General features: G+C 37.0%; 1 protein-coding gene across 5 annotated transcripts in view; it reads left to right on the forward strand.

Moving 5' to 3' along the window:
* epha3 (eph receptor A3) overlaps positions 1 to 19,159 on the forward strand; it is a 139,005-nt gene that overhangs the window by 114,165 nt on the left and 5,681 nt on the right. For 2 of the 5 annotated variants that reach the window (XM_077215741.1, XM_077215743.1), the window contains exons 13-17: positions 2,688 to 2,897; positions 6,498 to 6,647; positions 8,334 to 8,527; positions 14,584 to 14,739; positions 18,560 to 18,652. In XM_077215741.1, coding sequence (XP_077071856.1) covers positions 2,688 to 2,897; positions 6,498 to 6,647; positions 8,334 to 8,527; positions 14,584 to 14,739; positions 18,560 to 18,635 — 786 coding nt within the window. In that variant the 3' untranslated portion in view covers positions 18,636 to 18,652. Of the gene's footprint in view, positions 1 to 2,687; positions 2,898 to 6,497; positions 6,648 to 8,333; positions 8,528 to 14,583; positions 14,740 to 18,559; positions 18,760 to 19,159 lie in introns of those variants that run through there. The other 3 variants (XM_077215739.1, XM_077215740.1, XM_077215742.1) reach the window with 2 other exon arrangements.

Below are 19,159 nucleotides of genomic sequence, written 5' to 3' on the forward strand. Positions count from 1 at the left end.
AAATGATAATTTTCTCCATTGAGAGATTTATTGTAAACCTTTCAACAACATTTACCATGAGCTCCAGTGTGATATAGAAGCCACAAGTCGATGTGTTTTAAACTTCATCTTTAAAAAAATGTGTTAAAAAGAGCCAAGTGGAGAACTATGCTACCCATCTTGAAGAGAGATCCACCAATCAGAGAAGTGGCACTTCTATACAGTTTTTATATCCAAAAGTTTTGTTCAAAAGATTGGGCTCAGTACGATTTTTATCTAATAAGTCTCTTCTATGCTCACCAAGGCTGCATTTATTTGATCAAAAATACATTAAAAACAGTAATGTTGTGAAATATTATTAAAATTTAAAAGAATTCTGTTTAGTATTTGAATATATTTTCTAATGCAATTTATATCTGTGATGGCAAAGCTGAATTTTCAGCAGCCCTTACTTAGTCTTCACATGATCACAGAATGATTCACATGATCCTTTCATTCTAATATGCTGATTTGATACTTTATTTTTTCAGGCTTCTTTGACAAATAAAAAGTTCAAAAGAACAGAATTTGTTTGAAATATAAATGTAACATTATAAATTATTTTACTGTCACTTGATTCATTTGGGGGGGCTGGGCATTTGGGTAGCCTGGTTCTACCAGACTCTCGTACATTTCATTCGTACAGAGAGTCTGGCACCGCTCCATTGACAAGCGTTAACTTCCTTGTAGGCGGGTATTCTATTGAAATCTAAAACTATTGGATCTGCCCAGAGTCACTCTATCTGCCATAACCAATCGCTAACGTTTGGTCGTGACATATGTCTTTTCCCGAACACCGTGGGAGGATGGCCATAAACACAAAACTAAGCAAAAATTGTTCTTGCTCCGGCTTTAACTTCTTGATATTCGGCAGCGTTGCCACAACGGAGCGAATGGCTTCGCTCGCATCTTTCTTATTTTGAACTACAACTCAAAATAACGCACGAGTCGACATCAACGTCATCGTTCTCAGCCACTCCCTCTGTTCGCTGATTGGCCCGGTAAAAAATTGATCGGAGAAAACCAAAGTCTACAGCGCAATCCCAGACGTAGTACTGAAGGAAAATGAAATTGAGCGGAAGTGCGTAGGAGGGCGGAGCCAGGCTAGGGCAGGGGATGAACTAGAAAAAAACTCCAGAAATCAAGAGCATCGGAAAAAGTGGACACTAACTGATACACTCTACAGAAATGAGAATGCAAAGGCAGATTATTAAAACAACCTGAGCAAACAAGACATGGAATTAGCAGGACCTATGAACTCGTTCCACGTGTGTCTGCACAGGATCCCACTCCTAGAAATGAGAGAAAAGTTGCAGTGTTCTGCGGCAATTTCCTGCGCACTGCAGCCTAGCCTGCACTCTATCAAAGAGATCTGTCATCCTCCCTCCAACACGCTTCCTCGCCACCGCTCATGTCACTATTATTAGCAAGCCTTTGAACCTCTCTGAGCTCCTTTCTCTTCCAGGTGGTCCAGGGTTTATTTTAATCCAAACTTAGTTTGTATGCAGTACATAAACACTCACATAGAAAGCAAGTGAAAACAGAGTGGACAGAGACAAGGAATGAAAGGATGAAAGAGCAAAACTCATAATGAGAAACAAGAGAAATAGATCAAACAATAATACAGGATTTTACATTATTTACTCCTCTTGTCGTTCCAGACCTGTGTGATTTTCTTTGTTCAGTGGAACACAAAAGTGAAAACTAAATGGGGACTGGAGATTCAAAACTGACTCCAAATATATCATAAAAGTTGTTCATGTGACCCATGCAGTATAGTTCAAATCTTTTGAAATAATAAGTGTGAAACTTATTAAGAGACTTTGTGTAAGAAGAATATATATATATATATATATATATTGGAGTATTATTTTATAAAAACACAACAAAACGACTAAAACTTTAATTAAAATTAAAATACAAATCGAATTCAAAATACTATATATAACAAAAAAATATAGTAGTATATTAATGATAGTAAAATATCACTGATTCGTATTTATTGTAACTGCTAGGAAAATATTGACCAGAACATTCTTTAAAATTTTGCCTTTTATGTCTTATGGAAGAAATAAAAGTCCTTGGTTTGGTTTGGACATTACATGTAGATGAGTGAAAACCTTTTTGGAACTATTCCTTTAAAACTGCAGTTTGCCTCTCTTTGGTACAGAAATCCATTTCTCCAGAGCTCCCTGACAGATCAATGCTATCTCACTCATCCGGCCAGTCTCTCCCTCTCCTACTGAAGCGCTTCCTCCCATGGTGTTTATCTCCAAGTTCTGAGCATATCATTCTTCGTATAAAAGGCCTATTCACACGCAGCAGTGTAAACACTGCGAGCCTGCCAGTGGGCTTCAGTTCAGATATGCAGTCAGCGATGTGTTCTTCTGTACATCCTATTTTTATTCTTCAACAAGTTGCCGAAACCAGCAAAGACAGTCAAACGCTCATATTTATTAAGTCAAGGATCTGCTACTCTCAGCAAAACCATTTCATGAGTCGTGAGATGGAGTTAGCTCATGACAGATGTCTTTGGAAAAGTCAGGCAGGGTTTTGAGATATGAGTCACCAATGTTCCATTGTGTTTTATAACCCATAGCATGACTTCTGTTTATACAGTAGATATAAAACACCTTATTTGACTTTTCCCTTCTTCCCGTCTCTGTCAGAAACACGACGCCCAGTTCACAGTGATTCAGCTGGTGGGCATGCTACGTGGCATCGCGTCTGGTATGAAGTATCTGTCGGATATGGGTTATGTGCACAGAGACTTGGCCGCTCGGAACATCCTGGTCAACAGCAATCTAGTGTGTAAAGTGTCAGACTTCGGCTTGTCTAGAGTGCTGGAGGACGACCCAGAAGCTGCCTACACTACAAGAGTAAGTCACACTCACTTTTGTTGTCTGTTCAGCAGTCAAATTAAACAATAAGCAATAACAAATGTTATATTGAATGAGATGGATTTACATGTATCCTATTAACCTATTGTAAATTTACATGATCTGTTTAGATGTCATATGTCCCATAAAATTTCAACTTGACATTTTTTTGAAGTTGAAATATGCTCCAGTTGCCTTTTTGACTACGTTCAAACAATATGTCTGGTGAATTTATTTTCACCTTATACTACAGAGTTTTTGAATGCATGAATCTGATTGGTTGTCGGATATTCTAATGTGTGCAATTTTTTTCTTAGAAACGCACAGCTAAAGTAGTTCCAGACAGGTCTTGACCGCAGTACATGTCCATATTACTTTGCCAAATGATTTTAGTTATTTCACAGTTCCTTAGAGCTTACCACAGCAAAAACTAAAACCAACAATGACACTGACCAATCAAATAACTATAGTAAACAATAGGATAAAAACGACAAATTATTTCCATGTTTTTATTTTTTTGCCACAAAATTTCGTTTTATGTACGGAATGCACATACTCACTCTCTCTCTCTCTCTCTCTCTCTCTCTCTCTCTCTCTCTCTCTCTCTCTCTCTCTCTAATAACTGCATTAATAACTGCATTAATAACTGCATTCTTCTGCTAGCAATGGCTCAAGCCTCTGTTACTAGCTCTAAAATTACGTTCTGAAATCAGCAACGGAGGCGTAGGACGAAATACGTAAGAAATTAGTCATACACACAAGAGTATTTTAGGACAAAATCCTCACAAATGTCTTGAAATAAAACATCTGAACAAGTGAAATGACTTTGTGTTGGGGCCGCACTACCACTTCGGCTAATTCAATGGCCCGTCATCAATTATTAAATGTTTAACATATTTATCTCAGTTGATTTATAACTGTACACTGCCATTCAAAAGTTTAAAGATAGATAGAGGATGGTTGGATGGATGGATGTTAGATTTGGTAAAGGAGTTTAAATTAGTGCTTTATTAGCAAGCCTTAACCGAATGTTCTCTCAGCCGTGATTAGACCCAGACAGAATCTGCACTGAATCTGTGGAAAGATTTTTAACAAGGTAAAATGTGTTAAACAGAGTTGAGAGAAATTCCCTCTTTGTGTAGCTGAAAGCATTACCATGACATGCAAAGAACAAGGTATGTGTAGAACTTTGTAAATGATGGGCTTCCCAATTCTGCGGAAATCTGCAGAGCACGTTCTGTGTGGGCCAGGCCACGCTTGACCAATGCAGCTCACTGTCTCCTCTCAGCCAGCATGTCTGAACATTATTCCCTGGGATTAATAACCATATTTGTCACTCTCATCCTTAAGAGCAGCATTCATTATCAGAAGAGATAACTAATGCATAAATACACTTAGAGTTGGGCATAAATCTACAGCATGTGAGGCTTGAAGAGATATTGCTGCTTAAATTACCAATACAAGTGTCACCTAACATAAGTGTTACACTGATATATAGCATATGCTGGGGAGGGGGAGTCCAACATGTTATTAGTTAGATAAACCCAAATTGCTTGGGTTGTACTTGTGTTAGTGAGACAGCCAATGTAAATGTATGTTTTCACCGTTACAACTAGACCCCCCACTGCATCATTGTGCGGCTATGAGAACCTCAAACCCACAAGAATGCTGGCAACTTTCACTTTCTACTTCTATTAAACCAAAAGGATACATTGTGTCACATTTTACATTCATTAGCAGTGATCTTGCAGCGACTGTTTGTACGCACTCAATGGGGAGGCCTGTGCACAAGTGGGTTTATTTTTTAAGGGCCTTGTGTTTGGAGAATGTGGGGTAGGGATTGTGTGACTTGGCCAGGTTGCTGGTTGGCTTTGGCTCTACCCTGTTCTCTCTCAGTCTACCTCCTTCATGAAGGTTGAGTGTAGAGTTACCCCAGCAGCCGAGCTTTGTAAATACAAAGCAGGTCCTCAGAGAAAGTGGACCTGAGCACATGAAACAAACCCAGCCTGCTTTCAGAGCTGAGGACAGGATCGATGAAAGTGGTGGTCTACCACAAACCATGAGCAAAGATAGAACAGTTCACTGAAAAAAAAAGGTGTATAAACAATTTTCACAATCACAAAGAAACAGCAAGTAACTGTCGGATATGGGTTATGTGCAGTAGATGTCGGATGATCTTGTTGAGATCTCTTCTGAAAATTTATAGGAAACAAATGTGAGCGATCCAGTGTTTCTAATTAAGGAGAAAAATATGAGCACAGTGTGTGTGATGTTGTAGAGATCTTTCCGGATATGATTTTTTATTAATAAAATTCGGGAGGAGCACATTCAGATAATTAACCTAATTATCATGGGAGGAGCTCATCCAGTCAACTAAATTAACATCAGGAGGCATATATACAGCAGATTTACCCCTGCTTTATGACAGTTTTCCAGCATCCCTTCACCACCCCATCTCCTCACTTGTTATTACACCTATCTCAACCTGGGATGGGGGGATGGGGGGGTTACTCTCTCATTCAGGCCAAATTCCAAGCTCTGAGCCCTCCCCTCGGACAGCATGTCAAATACGCATATCCTTTACTCTATTAATTATATGTAAGTGTGCACTCGTGAAAATTTAGAGGAGACAAATGTGAGCGATCTGGAGTCTCCAGCTAAGGAGAAAAATCTGAGCACAGTGTGTGATGATGATGATGAGATCTCTTCTAAAACTTTAAAGAAGACCATTGTGAGATAGTTAGAATTGTCTGTCTCAAGAAAAAAAGTTTGAGAAGCAGGACTCAAGCAAAAGCCTCCTCTTGATGTTAATGTAACCTCATTTATGTCTAGCAGAAACATTTATGATGTGAAAGAGATCACAATTTTTTTCCTTCACTCTGGGTAGCTTCAATTTCATACCATTGCAGACAAACACAATACATGCATTATCATATTTGAAGTCATTTAGAGTAGACAGTGTTTTGTTGCACAGTGATTTAATAGAGAAAATCATTACCTATTTTTGACCTAACATGCATACAATTGAATTTGTTTTGCTCTAATCAGTTGGTGGCGACACTGGTCCGGGCGATATTTCACAGTAGAAAAACTAAACTAAAGAGATGGAACAACAACAAAATACCATAGAGCATAACAACAACTGATTCCTGCATTGACAAGTGCTTTTGTGAGGGGGTTATGAGAATATTTATCGGTCATAACTTCTGAAGAAAAATAGCGCAGACACTATACAAAGATGAAACTTTTTAGAGCGCATGTGTCGACCTCCTGCGTTCATGTAGCGTTTTCATATGGAGTATACTTTGAACGGCTACGTGTGTTGTATAGTAAATCCCATTTCACAACACGATAAAATCTTAATATTACCTCAGAGCTTATTTCAAAGTTTCATTCATAAGATGCATGGAACTCTCAAAAATCCCCTTTCTACCAGCTCTGACACTTTACATATGGGCTGTTTTAAACACAGATGCATACAGATTACATGATTTGGCATATGAAAGTTAGAGTACATGCTTGTTATTCCAAAATATGTGTTTGGATATTGTCACAGATGGCAATATGTTTCCTTGACAGATGGATTTTGTCTGTTTATAGGGTGGCAAGATTCCAATCCGATGGACCGCACCAGAGGCCATCGCCTATCGTAAGTTTACCTCGGCCAGTGACGTATGGAGCTATGGGATTGTCCTATGGGAGGTCATGTCTTACGGAGAAAGACCTTATTGGGAGATGTCCAATCAGGACGTGAGTAGAGCAGTTGTCAGCAAAACAACAAAACAATCCAATGTATTTCATGCCAAATTAGATCAGTGTGGCATATGTTTAATGTTTGATTTGATTTAAAGACTCTTACAAAAAATTACAGCATAAGAGGCCATTCACACAGAACATGGAAATATTAACTTAAGGGGTACAACGGGGCAAAAGGCACACCCTAAGATAATACTTGCTTTTCACTTCTCCCATAGTGTAGGATTGCAGAAAGAATTTATGTTTTTATTAAACATTAAAATGGAGTAACAGATTTAGTGTGGAAATAAATCATAAAAGGTTTGTTTGTTTAAAAATCGTATAAATGTATGAGGTGGCAAAGTGGGCATTTTCAGGTAAACCCCGCCTTTGTTCATGACCACTCCTGAAGCCCCAGTTGGCCCGCTTTGGACCAAGGTATTCGGTGTGTCAAAAACCCCTGGCCATTGGACCTAAGAAGTGCAGCTGACAAAAAAAACAAAAACAAAAAACCTCCCTCCCTGATCTAGGGAATGTTTACAGAAAAACAGTGAAGTAGACTGCAGAAAACGTCTCTGTGTGAACAGCCACTAAGAGTTTGAAATTAATGACTTGGGGGTGAGTAAATAATGACAGAATTTTCCTTACTGGGTAAACAATATAATTAAACCAGCAAGATTGTCCTTGATCAACCAGCAACCAAACTACTTTCACTGTTGAACAGCATGGCTAGACCATTCATGCTGTTCTAAACTGCTCTTATTAAGTAAAGAAGAAAAAAAAAGGAAAACTCAGCTTCGCAAGGACATGAAACCAAACACATATTAAGCAGCCAATGGAAACGTGCTTTTCGATACACAGGCAAAGAGAAATGCTATCGTTTTAACAGAGAGTTAGGAAAAAGAGCCATGTGTGGAATTGTGGTTAATGTGTAGTGGTTTGTTATGAAATCTTGTTGTGTTGATAATGTTATTAGTTCTTTAGCACTGACCCTGCGCAGTGGCCTAATTGCTGCAGTTCAGTAACTTCACCCTGAGAAAATAAGACCCTGAGAGTTTATTTGAACTGGATTGTGCAGTTCCGATGATCAAGCGATGAAAAGCAAAAGGGAGTCACAGTTCTGGGGCAGCTGATTTTGTGTTGTTGCGTGGACGGATATGCTTTGTTTTTGTTTTATCGTACTGGATGGTGACAGTTTGGGAAGAGGAAGAAATATGTCCTGACTTAGGCCCTCAAAAGACAGGAAATTGAAGAAAATAGTTCAGCGAATTATAGTACCTTATCTTTTGAAGGAAATAGTTCACCCAAAAATGTACTCACCCACTGTATGTGTTTTTCCAATCTTGTGAGAGGAGTGAGGAGATGTTAAGGTATGGTCACATTTACCAATGTAAGGCAAATGTCATGGGTGCAATCCAGTCATTTTTAATAGGAATTCATGAAAACAGGAATTTCGCATGAGGGCAAAAGATTGCAATGGGGTCAGATGAGTTTGCCGCTCTGACACACAGAAAGCTACTTGTTTTGAAAGTGACTTCTGTGTTAGCAATAGTACATCATACATTGATATGCTATTGACAATAGCCAAATCTCAAGGAATCTCAGAATTGACAAAATTTCACCAACATTTTGCTAATGTGACCACACCTTTAGACAGAATTACAGAACTTCAGCTTGACGATATGTTGGTATGTGCCTCAGGTGATAAAAGCGGTGGATGAGGGCTATCGTCTCCCCCCGCCCATGGAATGCCCTGCTACCCTTTACCAGCTGATGCTGGATTGCTGGCAGAAGGACCGAAACAACCGGCCCAAATTTGAGCAGATCGTCAGCATCTTGGATAAGCTCATCCGCAACCCCAGCAGTCTTAAAATCACGGCCAGCACTGCATCCAGGTACGTCACTGTTCTCGTACCCAGGAGGACTGCCTTTGGACCGAGTTCTAGATGCTTGTTCTGATTCCAAATTGCCTTCTGCTCTTTCTTCTGCTTTATGTCATGCTCAGATCAACTTCTCATGATCCCTAATGAGAGGAAATGTTTCTCTCTTCCTTCTGAACTCTAATTCGTGTCTTCCCCTCAGGTCTAGAATAATCACACACTCCTACAGCTGGTCAGCTTACAGTTATGATTAAGATGTACATAAGACCTCAATATTTTCTACAGATTATTTTTCTAGACAAATCAGTTTATTTATGGAGCCAGTTTGCAGAAACAGTCCTCAGACAGGCAGTGTTTGTGATAAACATTTGCTGACATCCTGTTTCTCCAGTATCCAGAATGCTGTACTAATGTTATCTAAAGTATTATACACAACATGGCCAAAAGTGTATTCAGTAGACTTCGGGGTAACGGGTTTGGCAAGAGCCCCTGATTCCATTTAAATTTTGCACATGACATTCTAGATTTGTCTTTGTGATAATAGTTTGGAAAAGATTATTTTTCCCTTCCAGCATGACAATACCCCTGGTGAGGTCTATTTTGTAATGGTTTGACACTTTATAAAAGTTCACAAAGTCCAGAATTGAAATTAAAATATTACACTGATATTTAAATTCTTTTTGATCGTAATAAGCTTCTAATTTATTTTCATGTTTCATGGCCTGTAACTGTTTTAAAATTCTATGCTATTTTGTATAAACAAATGTAAAATAAAATAATAAAAGCTAACACTAATGGTTTTAAAAAGCTAGGCATCACAACATTATATAGTTTGTTAAATTAAAATATTTAGAGATTTGCTAAATATTACTTATCAAAATATAGTGTTATCAAATCATTAGTTTTTAAATATTGATCTTAAATCAAAATGTAAAAAATGGTAATCTAAAAATACACACAGACACAGAAATGTCTATTCTACTAGTCATTTTTGTTTAGATTGTTCTAAAATGTATAATATACAATATTATACTATATTAAAGCTGTGTATGTATAGGCCAAACTTAAAGTTTTATATATTCATTTTATTTATCAATTTAACCACTTTTTATATATCTATTCACTAAAGAGTCGTTGGCCTAAAAAAGGTTGAAGACTCTTGTTTTCTTCTCTTTTCCTCTATTTATTGCAATAAGACTCAATGACCATAGGGTTCGTCCGGCACGAGTGTGGACGTAGGTGCTATAACCAGGAGCTTTATTATTATGAAGTATGTAACAGTGACTAATGGTTTTTTAAGAAAGTGAAAATGGGTCCCAGGGAGTTTGCATGTAATTTTCCTGATTGGCTTTTAACATGGCCGATCGGGGGACCAGCATTAGGCCCAGGTGATTTATGGCCCTCTGAGCGAGACACACTCTGAGGTTCCTCCGCCGCCGGTCTGAAGCCACAGCTGCGTCCAAGCCCTTGCACCTCATTTATCTACATGCCCTGCATGCTAATGGGGCGGCACTCCAGCTATTCTCATGGAAGGACCTTAGACATTAAGGCCAGACCACTTTAAGCTGGAAAGATGGCGTGCAGATGCTCGGAAGTAAAATGTTGGCACTCTTAGGACAAGAGTAGGTGCACAATTTTAGAGCCTCCTCGCAGCAAGAGATGCATTTTTGCCCGTGACGAAGCTACCCAGATGTTTCCCTGTGAGGAACATCCTCCCCCTTTCCTATCCCCAGAGAACTTTAAAAACATGATACTAAGCATCCTCGGTTATTTAGAGGTCATTACACCAGAGGGGAGAGAGGAAAGCAAAAGAAAAGAGAGGCCGAGTGTTTGCCTCTCTATTTCCTCACCCTCTGGCCTGTTGTGCTCCTGTCGAGTGACGGCTCAGATCTGTGACGCCAGCAGCTGATGCGGACAAATGCAGTGTGTTTATGGCAGAGTTTAAGCTATCACTTCTATACCCAACAACAAAGATTTGTCTCCTCGTCAACTGCTTGTTTCTTTTTCACCTTGTGAGTTTTAGTGAGAATGTTGCTACACATCACAAACAAACAACAGAGGACTGGACATCTCTTGGTTATCAGTATGGTTCTTCAGAGATTTAAATACATTTTTTTCTCTAGATCATATTGTCAAATCTTTACTTTCTTTCCACCATGTTGGCCATTATGATTAATATGTACAAATTATTGATCATACTAAAGAGTTAGCTCACTCCAGAATAAAAATGTCCTGATAATTTACTCACCCCCACGTCATCCAAGATATTAATATTAATTAATTCTTTCTTCCTTCAGTCGAAAAGAAATTAAGGTTTAAGGAATGAGGGTTTTATCTATCAAAATGATCGGTCATTTTCTAAAATAAATAAAAATGTATATACTTTTTAACCACAAGTGCTCATCTTGCACTATAGCTCTGCGATGTGCCACACATTACATAATCATAATAATAATAATAATATGTTTATTTTTTATAGCGCCTTTCAAGAACCCGAGGTCGCTTCACAAAATAATACAAACAGTTGACAGACAAAGAGACAAGCAATCAGCTTGTTATAATAATTAAACAAACAGAAATCAGATGGAGACAACCAATAACTGTAAATTGAGAAGTGAGAATATGAGAAGTTAAATAATCAAAGAAGACATACGTTTTGATAAAGAAAGCATGTAACATAAAAAATGAAAACGTTGACAGAGAAATAGAATGGAAATAATTATTTACTGAGCATAGTGAATATATTTGTTTTAAGTTGAGATTTGAAGGTCTGTAGGTTAGGGGTGGCACGAAGGTCAGACGGCAGCTTATCATGTTGAAAGGTCACGTGTGATGTATGCGGAAGTACAGACCTAGTGTTTACAAAGCGAAGGTCCAAAGACTAAGTCAATCACCCTTTACAAAAATAAATAAATAATAAATAAAAAGTAAAACAACGATGTCGGACGATTTTGAAGTTGGAGGAGAAAATGAGATGGAGTTTTTTGCACTACCCTACATTTTCTGCCCATGTCAGGTTACCGCCTGACCTCTCCAACGTCATTACGTAATGCATGACGTCATGGACGTGCAAGATGAGCATTTGTGGTTAAAAAGTATATACAATTTTTTATAAAGAAAATGACAGATTGTTTTTCTAGATAAGACCCTTATTTCTCATGTGGAGCTCTTTGAAGCTGCATTGAAGCTGCAATTTGGACCTTCAACCCGTTGGTTCCCATTGAAGTCCACTATATGGAGAAAAAACCTGGAATGTTTTCCTCAAAAACATTGTTTTCTTTTTTATTTCGACTGAAGAAAGAAAGACATGAATGTCTTTTTCATTCTGAAGTGGACTAATCCTTTAATGCTGTACATGTACATATACTTTAAGTAGCCCTGTCCAGCATTCCATATATCAATTCTATTTAATATAATGTTTCTGCAGTTAACATGTTAGTGAATGTGTCAGTACCTTTTTAATAAAATAAACCAATAATATTCGCACTGGTACAGTAATTATTAGGTTCTACAATTTGTGTGGGTGACACCACACAAGCACAAATGTATGCTATAAATGTGAAACACAATGCATATCTGAAGTATTTCAATAATAAAACAACTTTTCCGACACAGTATGTACAGTACATTATTGGCTTTAATAATTTCCAGTCAGCTCTGTGGGTTGTGGTCATATGTTTTTTAGAAATTAGATAATTAAAGGGATTATGCAATGCTTTTTTATTTACTTTTTTTAATTAAGACTTAATTTAGTCTTAATTTAGTGACATAATTTAGATCATAATTTAGTTTTCTCTGACTGTTAGTTTTAAACTGACTGTTTGTTTTTCTGTTCTGTTTTTTGTTTTATAAGTCCTAGACGTTATGCAGTACTAACTATAAGTAACTTTGCTACTACCAATCAACTCAGTCATTAGAGTATTAGTAGACTGTCTGATTAATATCTGATAACACTTTATTTTGATGCTCCCCTAAGAGACACTCTACTGACTATAAGTAGCATTGCAACTACGTCATCTTATTGTCATCTAATGAGAGTTAGTTGACATGTAGTTGCAAAGTTACTTTTAGTTAGTAGATTATCTAAAGTGGACTGTCAAAAAAGTTTAATCTTTTTTCTTTTTCTTTTTTGGCAGCTGCTGTAGGCTGCATTTACATTACATGGTTCAAGTGATCAAATTCCGATTTTTTCCTCCCATGTGGCACAGATCAGATATGACCCACAAATGTGTAAGCAGGAAAAAAGCACATGGATTCTGGTATTCTCAGATCAGTTTCAGGCCTCACTCATAAATCTGATATGAATTGGAAAAGTGCATTCGCGTCTGCCATTAAAGCAGACAGATCGAATATTCTCCTCATACCTCATTGAAAAAGCGACGGTGGCGAATAACATCAACTCTGGTGGACACCAACCGTGATCATATGACTCATCACAGGTTCATAAAACAATCAGCACCTAGCCTATGTGTACTTCTCAAACTGTGACGGTCAGACCAAAATAATCAGACATTGTTAAAAATAAACTTTATCCACTCTCTCCTGACATTAGGATATGGTTTCGAAAGATCCAGTGCACATCATTGCAGTCTTGCAGACAACTCTATTCAATGAGCTGTGTCAGCACTTACTGATCCCCTTTGCCAAGCTACTTGGATCCATTTAGCATTCTTTTCCAGTCAACTCAGCGTACACTATTCTTCCATTTTCATCACACAGTAATGGAACACTGGGAACATGTGGATCTGAGTGGACTTCCTGGTATTCAAATTTGTTTATTTACGTGACTATAAACAGCAGTTCCCACAGGGATTGTGGTCTCCTTTCCGTCTGTTCCCCTGGTTCTGATCAGGTGCTCTTGGCCCTGAATTGTGGATGTCAGATGCTTTGACATCACATACATTTTGAGAGTTTCACCTGAATTAACAAAGAGAGCATTTTTTATTTAATTCAATACAGTTATTTTTTTCAATTACCATATGTTATATGATTTATTTAAATATTTTTTCTTCACTTCACAATGTGATCTGGAATTGTTTTCATAATGTTGTCTGGTTACATTATAAAATGTCCAGACAGTATTTGCCCAGCAAATGATTACATACAGAAAGAATAGGAGTGTAACCCCGGCATCCTGGCCAAATTTGCCTCTGTCCATCATGGCCTCCTAATCATCCCCATATATAGTAATTGCTTCATCACTCTGTCTCCTCTCCACCAGTAAGCTGGTGTGTGGTGGGCGTTCTGGTGGATGCTGCACATTGGTGGTGGTTGAGAAGATTCCACCTTCTATGTAAGGTGCTTTGAGTGCTGAGAAAAAAGCGCTATATAAATGTAATGAATTATTATTATTATTATTATTATTACATTTAAAAAAATAGCATACAGTATATGCTAATGACACGTAAAAAGTATTTTGTTTGTTTGAGACGCTAATTATACTGCAATAATACATATTTTCATGTAGGTTTATAAAGGTTTTGGTTAATGAGTTAGCCTTTTCCCCAATAAACAATGGAAACAAGCATTGGTATGCGAACAATGGGAAGTCATCAGAAACAGAGATGTCTGTGTATTCGAATAAACATTCCTACATTTATTGGTTTCTTCCTGGGGAATGCTTGCCATAACACAGATGGAGAGAATCAGTCCCACTTCTCTGCAGGTATTTCCTTATGGAGACCTTGAAGGCAAAGCTTGCATATCGGATTTGAAACCCTTTGTGTTTACCCTCTGCCGGCACTTTTATAAGCTTGTTCTCTTCATAAATTACATTTGTCAAACAGGATTTGATGGGAATTGCAGACGCCACAACTTCAGTGTTGTATTTTTCTGAGTCAGCAAGTTAGAGGAACAGTCATGGGGTGTGTTCTCTTAAAACGTTGTTGTGCATCAGCTCTGCAAATTAATGTTACTTGTACTGGTGAAGTTTGTCATTTCTTTTGGGCTGCTCAGCCAAATACTTTCCAGTACCATTTATTGATGTCACTGGTGCAGAAATTACATGATTAATCTTTAATATTCACAATACAACTAACAGTACTTCTTCTATGTTTTTCATCTCTTCCCAGACCGGTAAATCTGCTTCTGGACAGGACCAGCACTGACATCACTTCCTTTCACACGATGGGTGATTGGCTGGAGAGTGCAAGGACATTGCCCTGTAAAGATGCGTTCACTGGTGTCAGCTACAGCTCCTGTGATACACTGGCCAAAACCTCAGCAGAGTAAGAGTCTTTCAGGTTTTTATATTATAAAACTAAAATGTGCGCTGCCAGTCAAAAGTTTGGACTGATTAAGACTTTTGAAAGAAGTCTGAAGATATGCTCACTAAGGCTGCATTTTTAAAGTAAAAACAGTAATATTTTGAAATAGTATTACCATTTAAAACAACTGCTTTTAATTTGAATATATTTTCAAATAATAAGTTCCAGTCTTCAGTGTTACATAATCCTTCAGAAATCATTCTAATATGCTGATTTTGTTAAAGGATCATGTGACACTGGAGGAATGGCAGCTGAAAATTCAGCTTTTCCATCATTGGAATAGTTTACATTTTAAAATATATTTCAATAGAAAAAAATTTAATTGTAATAACATTTCACAATATTACTGCTTTTACCTGAGCATAAGAGACTAAAACATTAAAAATCTTACCAATCAGAAACTTTTTACTGGTAGTGTTCTGTATTTGCGTAAAGAATCATAACAAACATACTTTTTTTATATTGTGTATATCACCAGTTTTGAAGGAACAGTGCACTCAAATATAAAACAAAATCTTGTTATTCCAACTCATATGATTCTCTGCGAAACACAAAAAGGGAAGTTTATTTCGTTGACAATTTTGATGGGTCTAAAGCAGTTTGGTTTGAGGGGCTAAATGTAAGGGCTAGCCTTTTATAGTCATTCTCCTATTACTGAAGAGTTTTTTATGATGCATTCTGTATTTTTAAGTCCAAGGCAACAGACAAGAGATATAATTTAAGACTATTAGTGTAAAATAGCCTAAAACCGTTGTTGAAGATGATGCCAAATTTATTTACAGATCAGTTTCCATTAAATGAAGCCCAGCTTTAATCATTTAATGGTGGCCATTACATTTGTTATTAATCTCCAATGACAGTGCTTTTGTAATGTTTTCTTCTATTGTATTCCAATAAATGCTACAAAAAAAGAAAAGTAAAACACCTTTTGCCAAAAATAAAAGTGCTGTCCTCCCATAATCCCCAGTATTGGACAATCTCAGCTGAGTCAAAACAAAGTTCTAATAATAAAGCCCTATTGTGCTCCACGTGGATCTGCGTTCATGGGAAATGCTTTGTAGATGTTGAATAGGAACCTTGCCTGGCCTGGTTAGCATCTCCTGAGACCACATTTCAATTCAAATGACGAGGCATTTGACAATGTAAATAATTTGACATTCATAACTTCAAAATGATCAAAGCCCCAGCCTCGGAACAGTGGCAGTGCTGTGCTGCACGGTGTACCCTCAGGACTAAACATCTAAACACTGAGCAGTCTGTAATTGTTTGCTTGTCTTTATATTTTGTTCAGATGTCAGCGTAAATAATCACATGCAAATAGCGGCCCTCATCCATGACCCAGATTGGGTTATTTAACATGCAGTTTGTTTGGCCTTCTGTAGTGAGTGAACAACACCACTCTTTGGTCTGACCACAGAATCGTGTGTGTTTATAATTTTCGTGAATTTTAAAGTGAAATATGTTAATTTATATGTCTGAACTGCTGAAAAGACCAGGCTTACCATTATATGTTTTGGATTCTGTTTAACCACAGTCAACTGCACTAACCTTCACCAATCAGATTCATCAGTGAGACTGTGCAAGATCAATCAGTTTCACTAAGTTTTGCTAATCAGCAACCATCACTAACCAGCACAAACCAGTACAACTGCTAAAACTACACCAGAATAAACCAATACTAATCAGGCTAAAAGCTGCACCAAATTAGGTAACTATTTTTAGTAGACTGTCTGCTTAATATCTGCTAACACTTTATTTTCCTGGTCCCCTAACTGACATTCTACTGACTATAAGTAACTTTGTAAACATAAATGTCAACTTATTCCACAAACCCTAACCCTATAACTTAACAGTCTATTAATACTCTAATGAAAGTTAGTTGACATGTAGTTTCAAATTAATGTGAGTTAGTTTATATGCAGTTCCAAAATTACTTATAGCTAGTAGAATGTCTAAAGTGGACTATCAAAATAAAGTGTAATAAGTATTAGATAGCATCAGCATCAAATCTCCATTCAACAACATAATCCAGCGACAAAGTAAAATCACACCAGCATTAACAAGTACCAAAATGAACATATAGTCAACATATAGACCAACTCTACACGGCATAGGGATTAATATTGGTCTTTTCAGCAGAATGAATAAGGAGTGCACCAATTTTAGAGTTTTAGACAAATCTGTGGTCATAAAGATCAATGTTTTCATCCCCCAAAAAAATTGCTTCACAATTTGTTCAAACTCACGAGGAATCACAAGAGAGACATAATTATTGATGATTTATTCACTTATCACGTTGCCTTGGTTGTGCGCCTCTGGTTTTTGTTGTTGATGAGGCCATAGTTAGTTTACCAGATGTTTGGCCTCTTATTGCAATTTTATGTTAAATTGAACAGAACGTTATGCTTTTTAATCTATCATTGAAAGTTTTACCTTATTTAGCTCAAGTCACATTAGATGAGACAAATATGAATTTATTTGGCAGGCAGCATTCAATGGATATACCTTCTTGTCTTTTTGTTTTTAAAAATGGTAGTTAATGGTAACACTTTTTTCATATTGTATAGTAAATACATTGTAAATTGTCATTTAAAACTACTAAGTTCTACTGAAGGACAAGTGTGCTATTAGTATTTATTAAATTGAGTATACTTTCTGTTTGTTTTTTATGTACTTATCAGAGAGATGAAGCCTACTTAAAAAAAACTATCCTTAAGTAAACTTGGCTTATACTTACAAGTACACAAAAAAGTTTGGCATATACTTGTATTTGGTCTATACTTTATATAATCTTTTGATCGAGATATACTTAAGAGAAGTATAATTAAGTGTTCTAAATATGCTTTGCTTGTAGTTGTTTACTCCTTAGAGTGGTCTATAAATACTTTTTTCCACACACATTGGCTTCTTTTAGGTAGTTTTTCTAAGGTGTGCATAAAAAATGGTATTAAACTAGTTGTTTACTAAGAGTACGCTTCAAAGTTCAACAAATAAGTTCACTTGTAGTAGTTCACAGTATAGTTGCATACTCTGCACACATGTGCCATTTGAATTAAAACTAAATCGTATTTGCAAGTCACATGTTTTCTTTCATGTTTTCTTGCACTTGAACGGATGAATTCACACAAAAGTTTATCAAAATGCCCATATAGGCAAGTATTCCCGTGAAACATAGTCAGTTATGTAAACAGTTGAAAAGAAAACTCGTGTGTAACAGTACGTTGGATCCGTGCAGCTCTTGTAGTGACAAATACACCTAACGCTGTCTTTGTCATCAATGTTAATATACCAACAAAAGACAAATCACTTACTGCTCTTGACTGGTTGAGCAGATCTAAATATTCACTGCGCTAATAGTACACTTATAAATATACTACTAGTGCATTGATTTTAGTGTATTTTCTACATAAAGCATACTTGAAAAAAGTATACTCTAAGTTTACTTTACTTACAGTATACATCTTTTTTGTAAGGGATGCTTTAAAACCAGAATGATTTGATCAACCATGTTTGATTCCTTCAGCATTAAAGATGTTTTAAAGCTGTTATAATGGTAGCAGAAACTCCTCAGCTGTTTCCCCCCCCCCCCTTGATTTTAATTTGCGCTACAGATGAAATGCCTGCCCAAAGAATCACTGAATTAGTTAAAGTTTTGTCTCACAGAAATGTTGCAGGCCTGTCTTGACTTACATTGGAAGCATTTGTTTGGCTGATGTCAGTGCAAGTGCATTGACGAGAAACAGCCTGTGTCAGTCTATCTAAAGCTTTATTTTGCCCGTAGAATCTGTCTGACTGAAGTCAGACCAGCAGCCACGTGCCCTGAGTGGGAGCCGTCCATGGGAATTACAACACTTTAAAGCTTATAGACTGGATGGTGGGTTTCGGTCATAGCTTTTCTATTGCTGGCTGCTCCCTCAAGCTTTTGTTTGCACTAATGTCCACTTCGGGACTAAATCGCTGCTGCACTTTGTAGAAGTGTTTCTAACAGAACTCATACCTGAGGTGTGCATTGCCTAACCTAGGTCGTTCCATAAACTCGCTTGCACTAATATGCTGTAATGATGTTAACTGCACAGCTTTTGCATCCCCTGATCTGACAATACTAAGAATTGAATGTCTGTTCGGTAACACTTTCTATGAAGTCCATGCTTCATGCCTCATTTATACTTAATTATAATTAAGATTTACTATTCTTGCAATATATTTTTAAAGATTCATTAAGACCTAGTGCTTTATATGAACAGTTATAGTTACATTTATATAATTTGTATAATTACTTATAAGTCATGCATTTGCATTTTCAATGTGCATGCTCATAATCCATTATACACTGATTTATAAATGATCAAATATAATATAGTTCCAGAGACACTTTTTTGCT

Source organism: Siphateles boraxobius, unplaced genomic scaffold (genome assembly GCF_051911475.1).
Source record: "Siphateles boraxobius isolate OS27281-9 unplaced genomic scaffold, OSU_SipBor_1 7, whole genome shotgun sequence".
Classification (NCBI taxonomy): domain Eukaryota; kingdom Metazoa; phylum Chordata; class Actinopteri; order Cypriniformes; family Leuciscidae; genus Siphateles; species Siphateles boraxobius.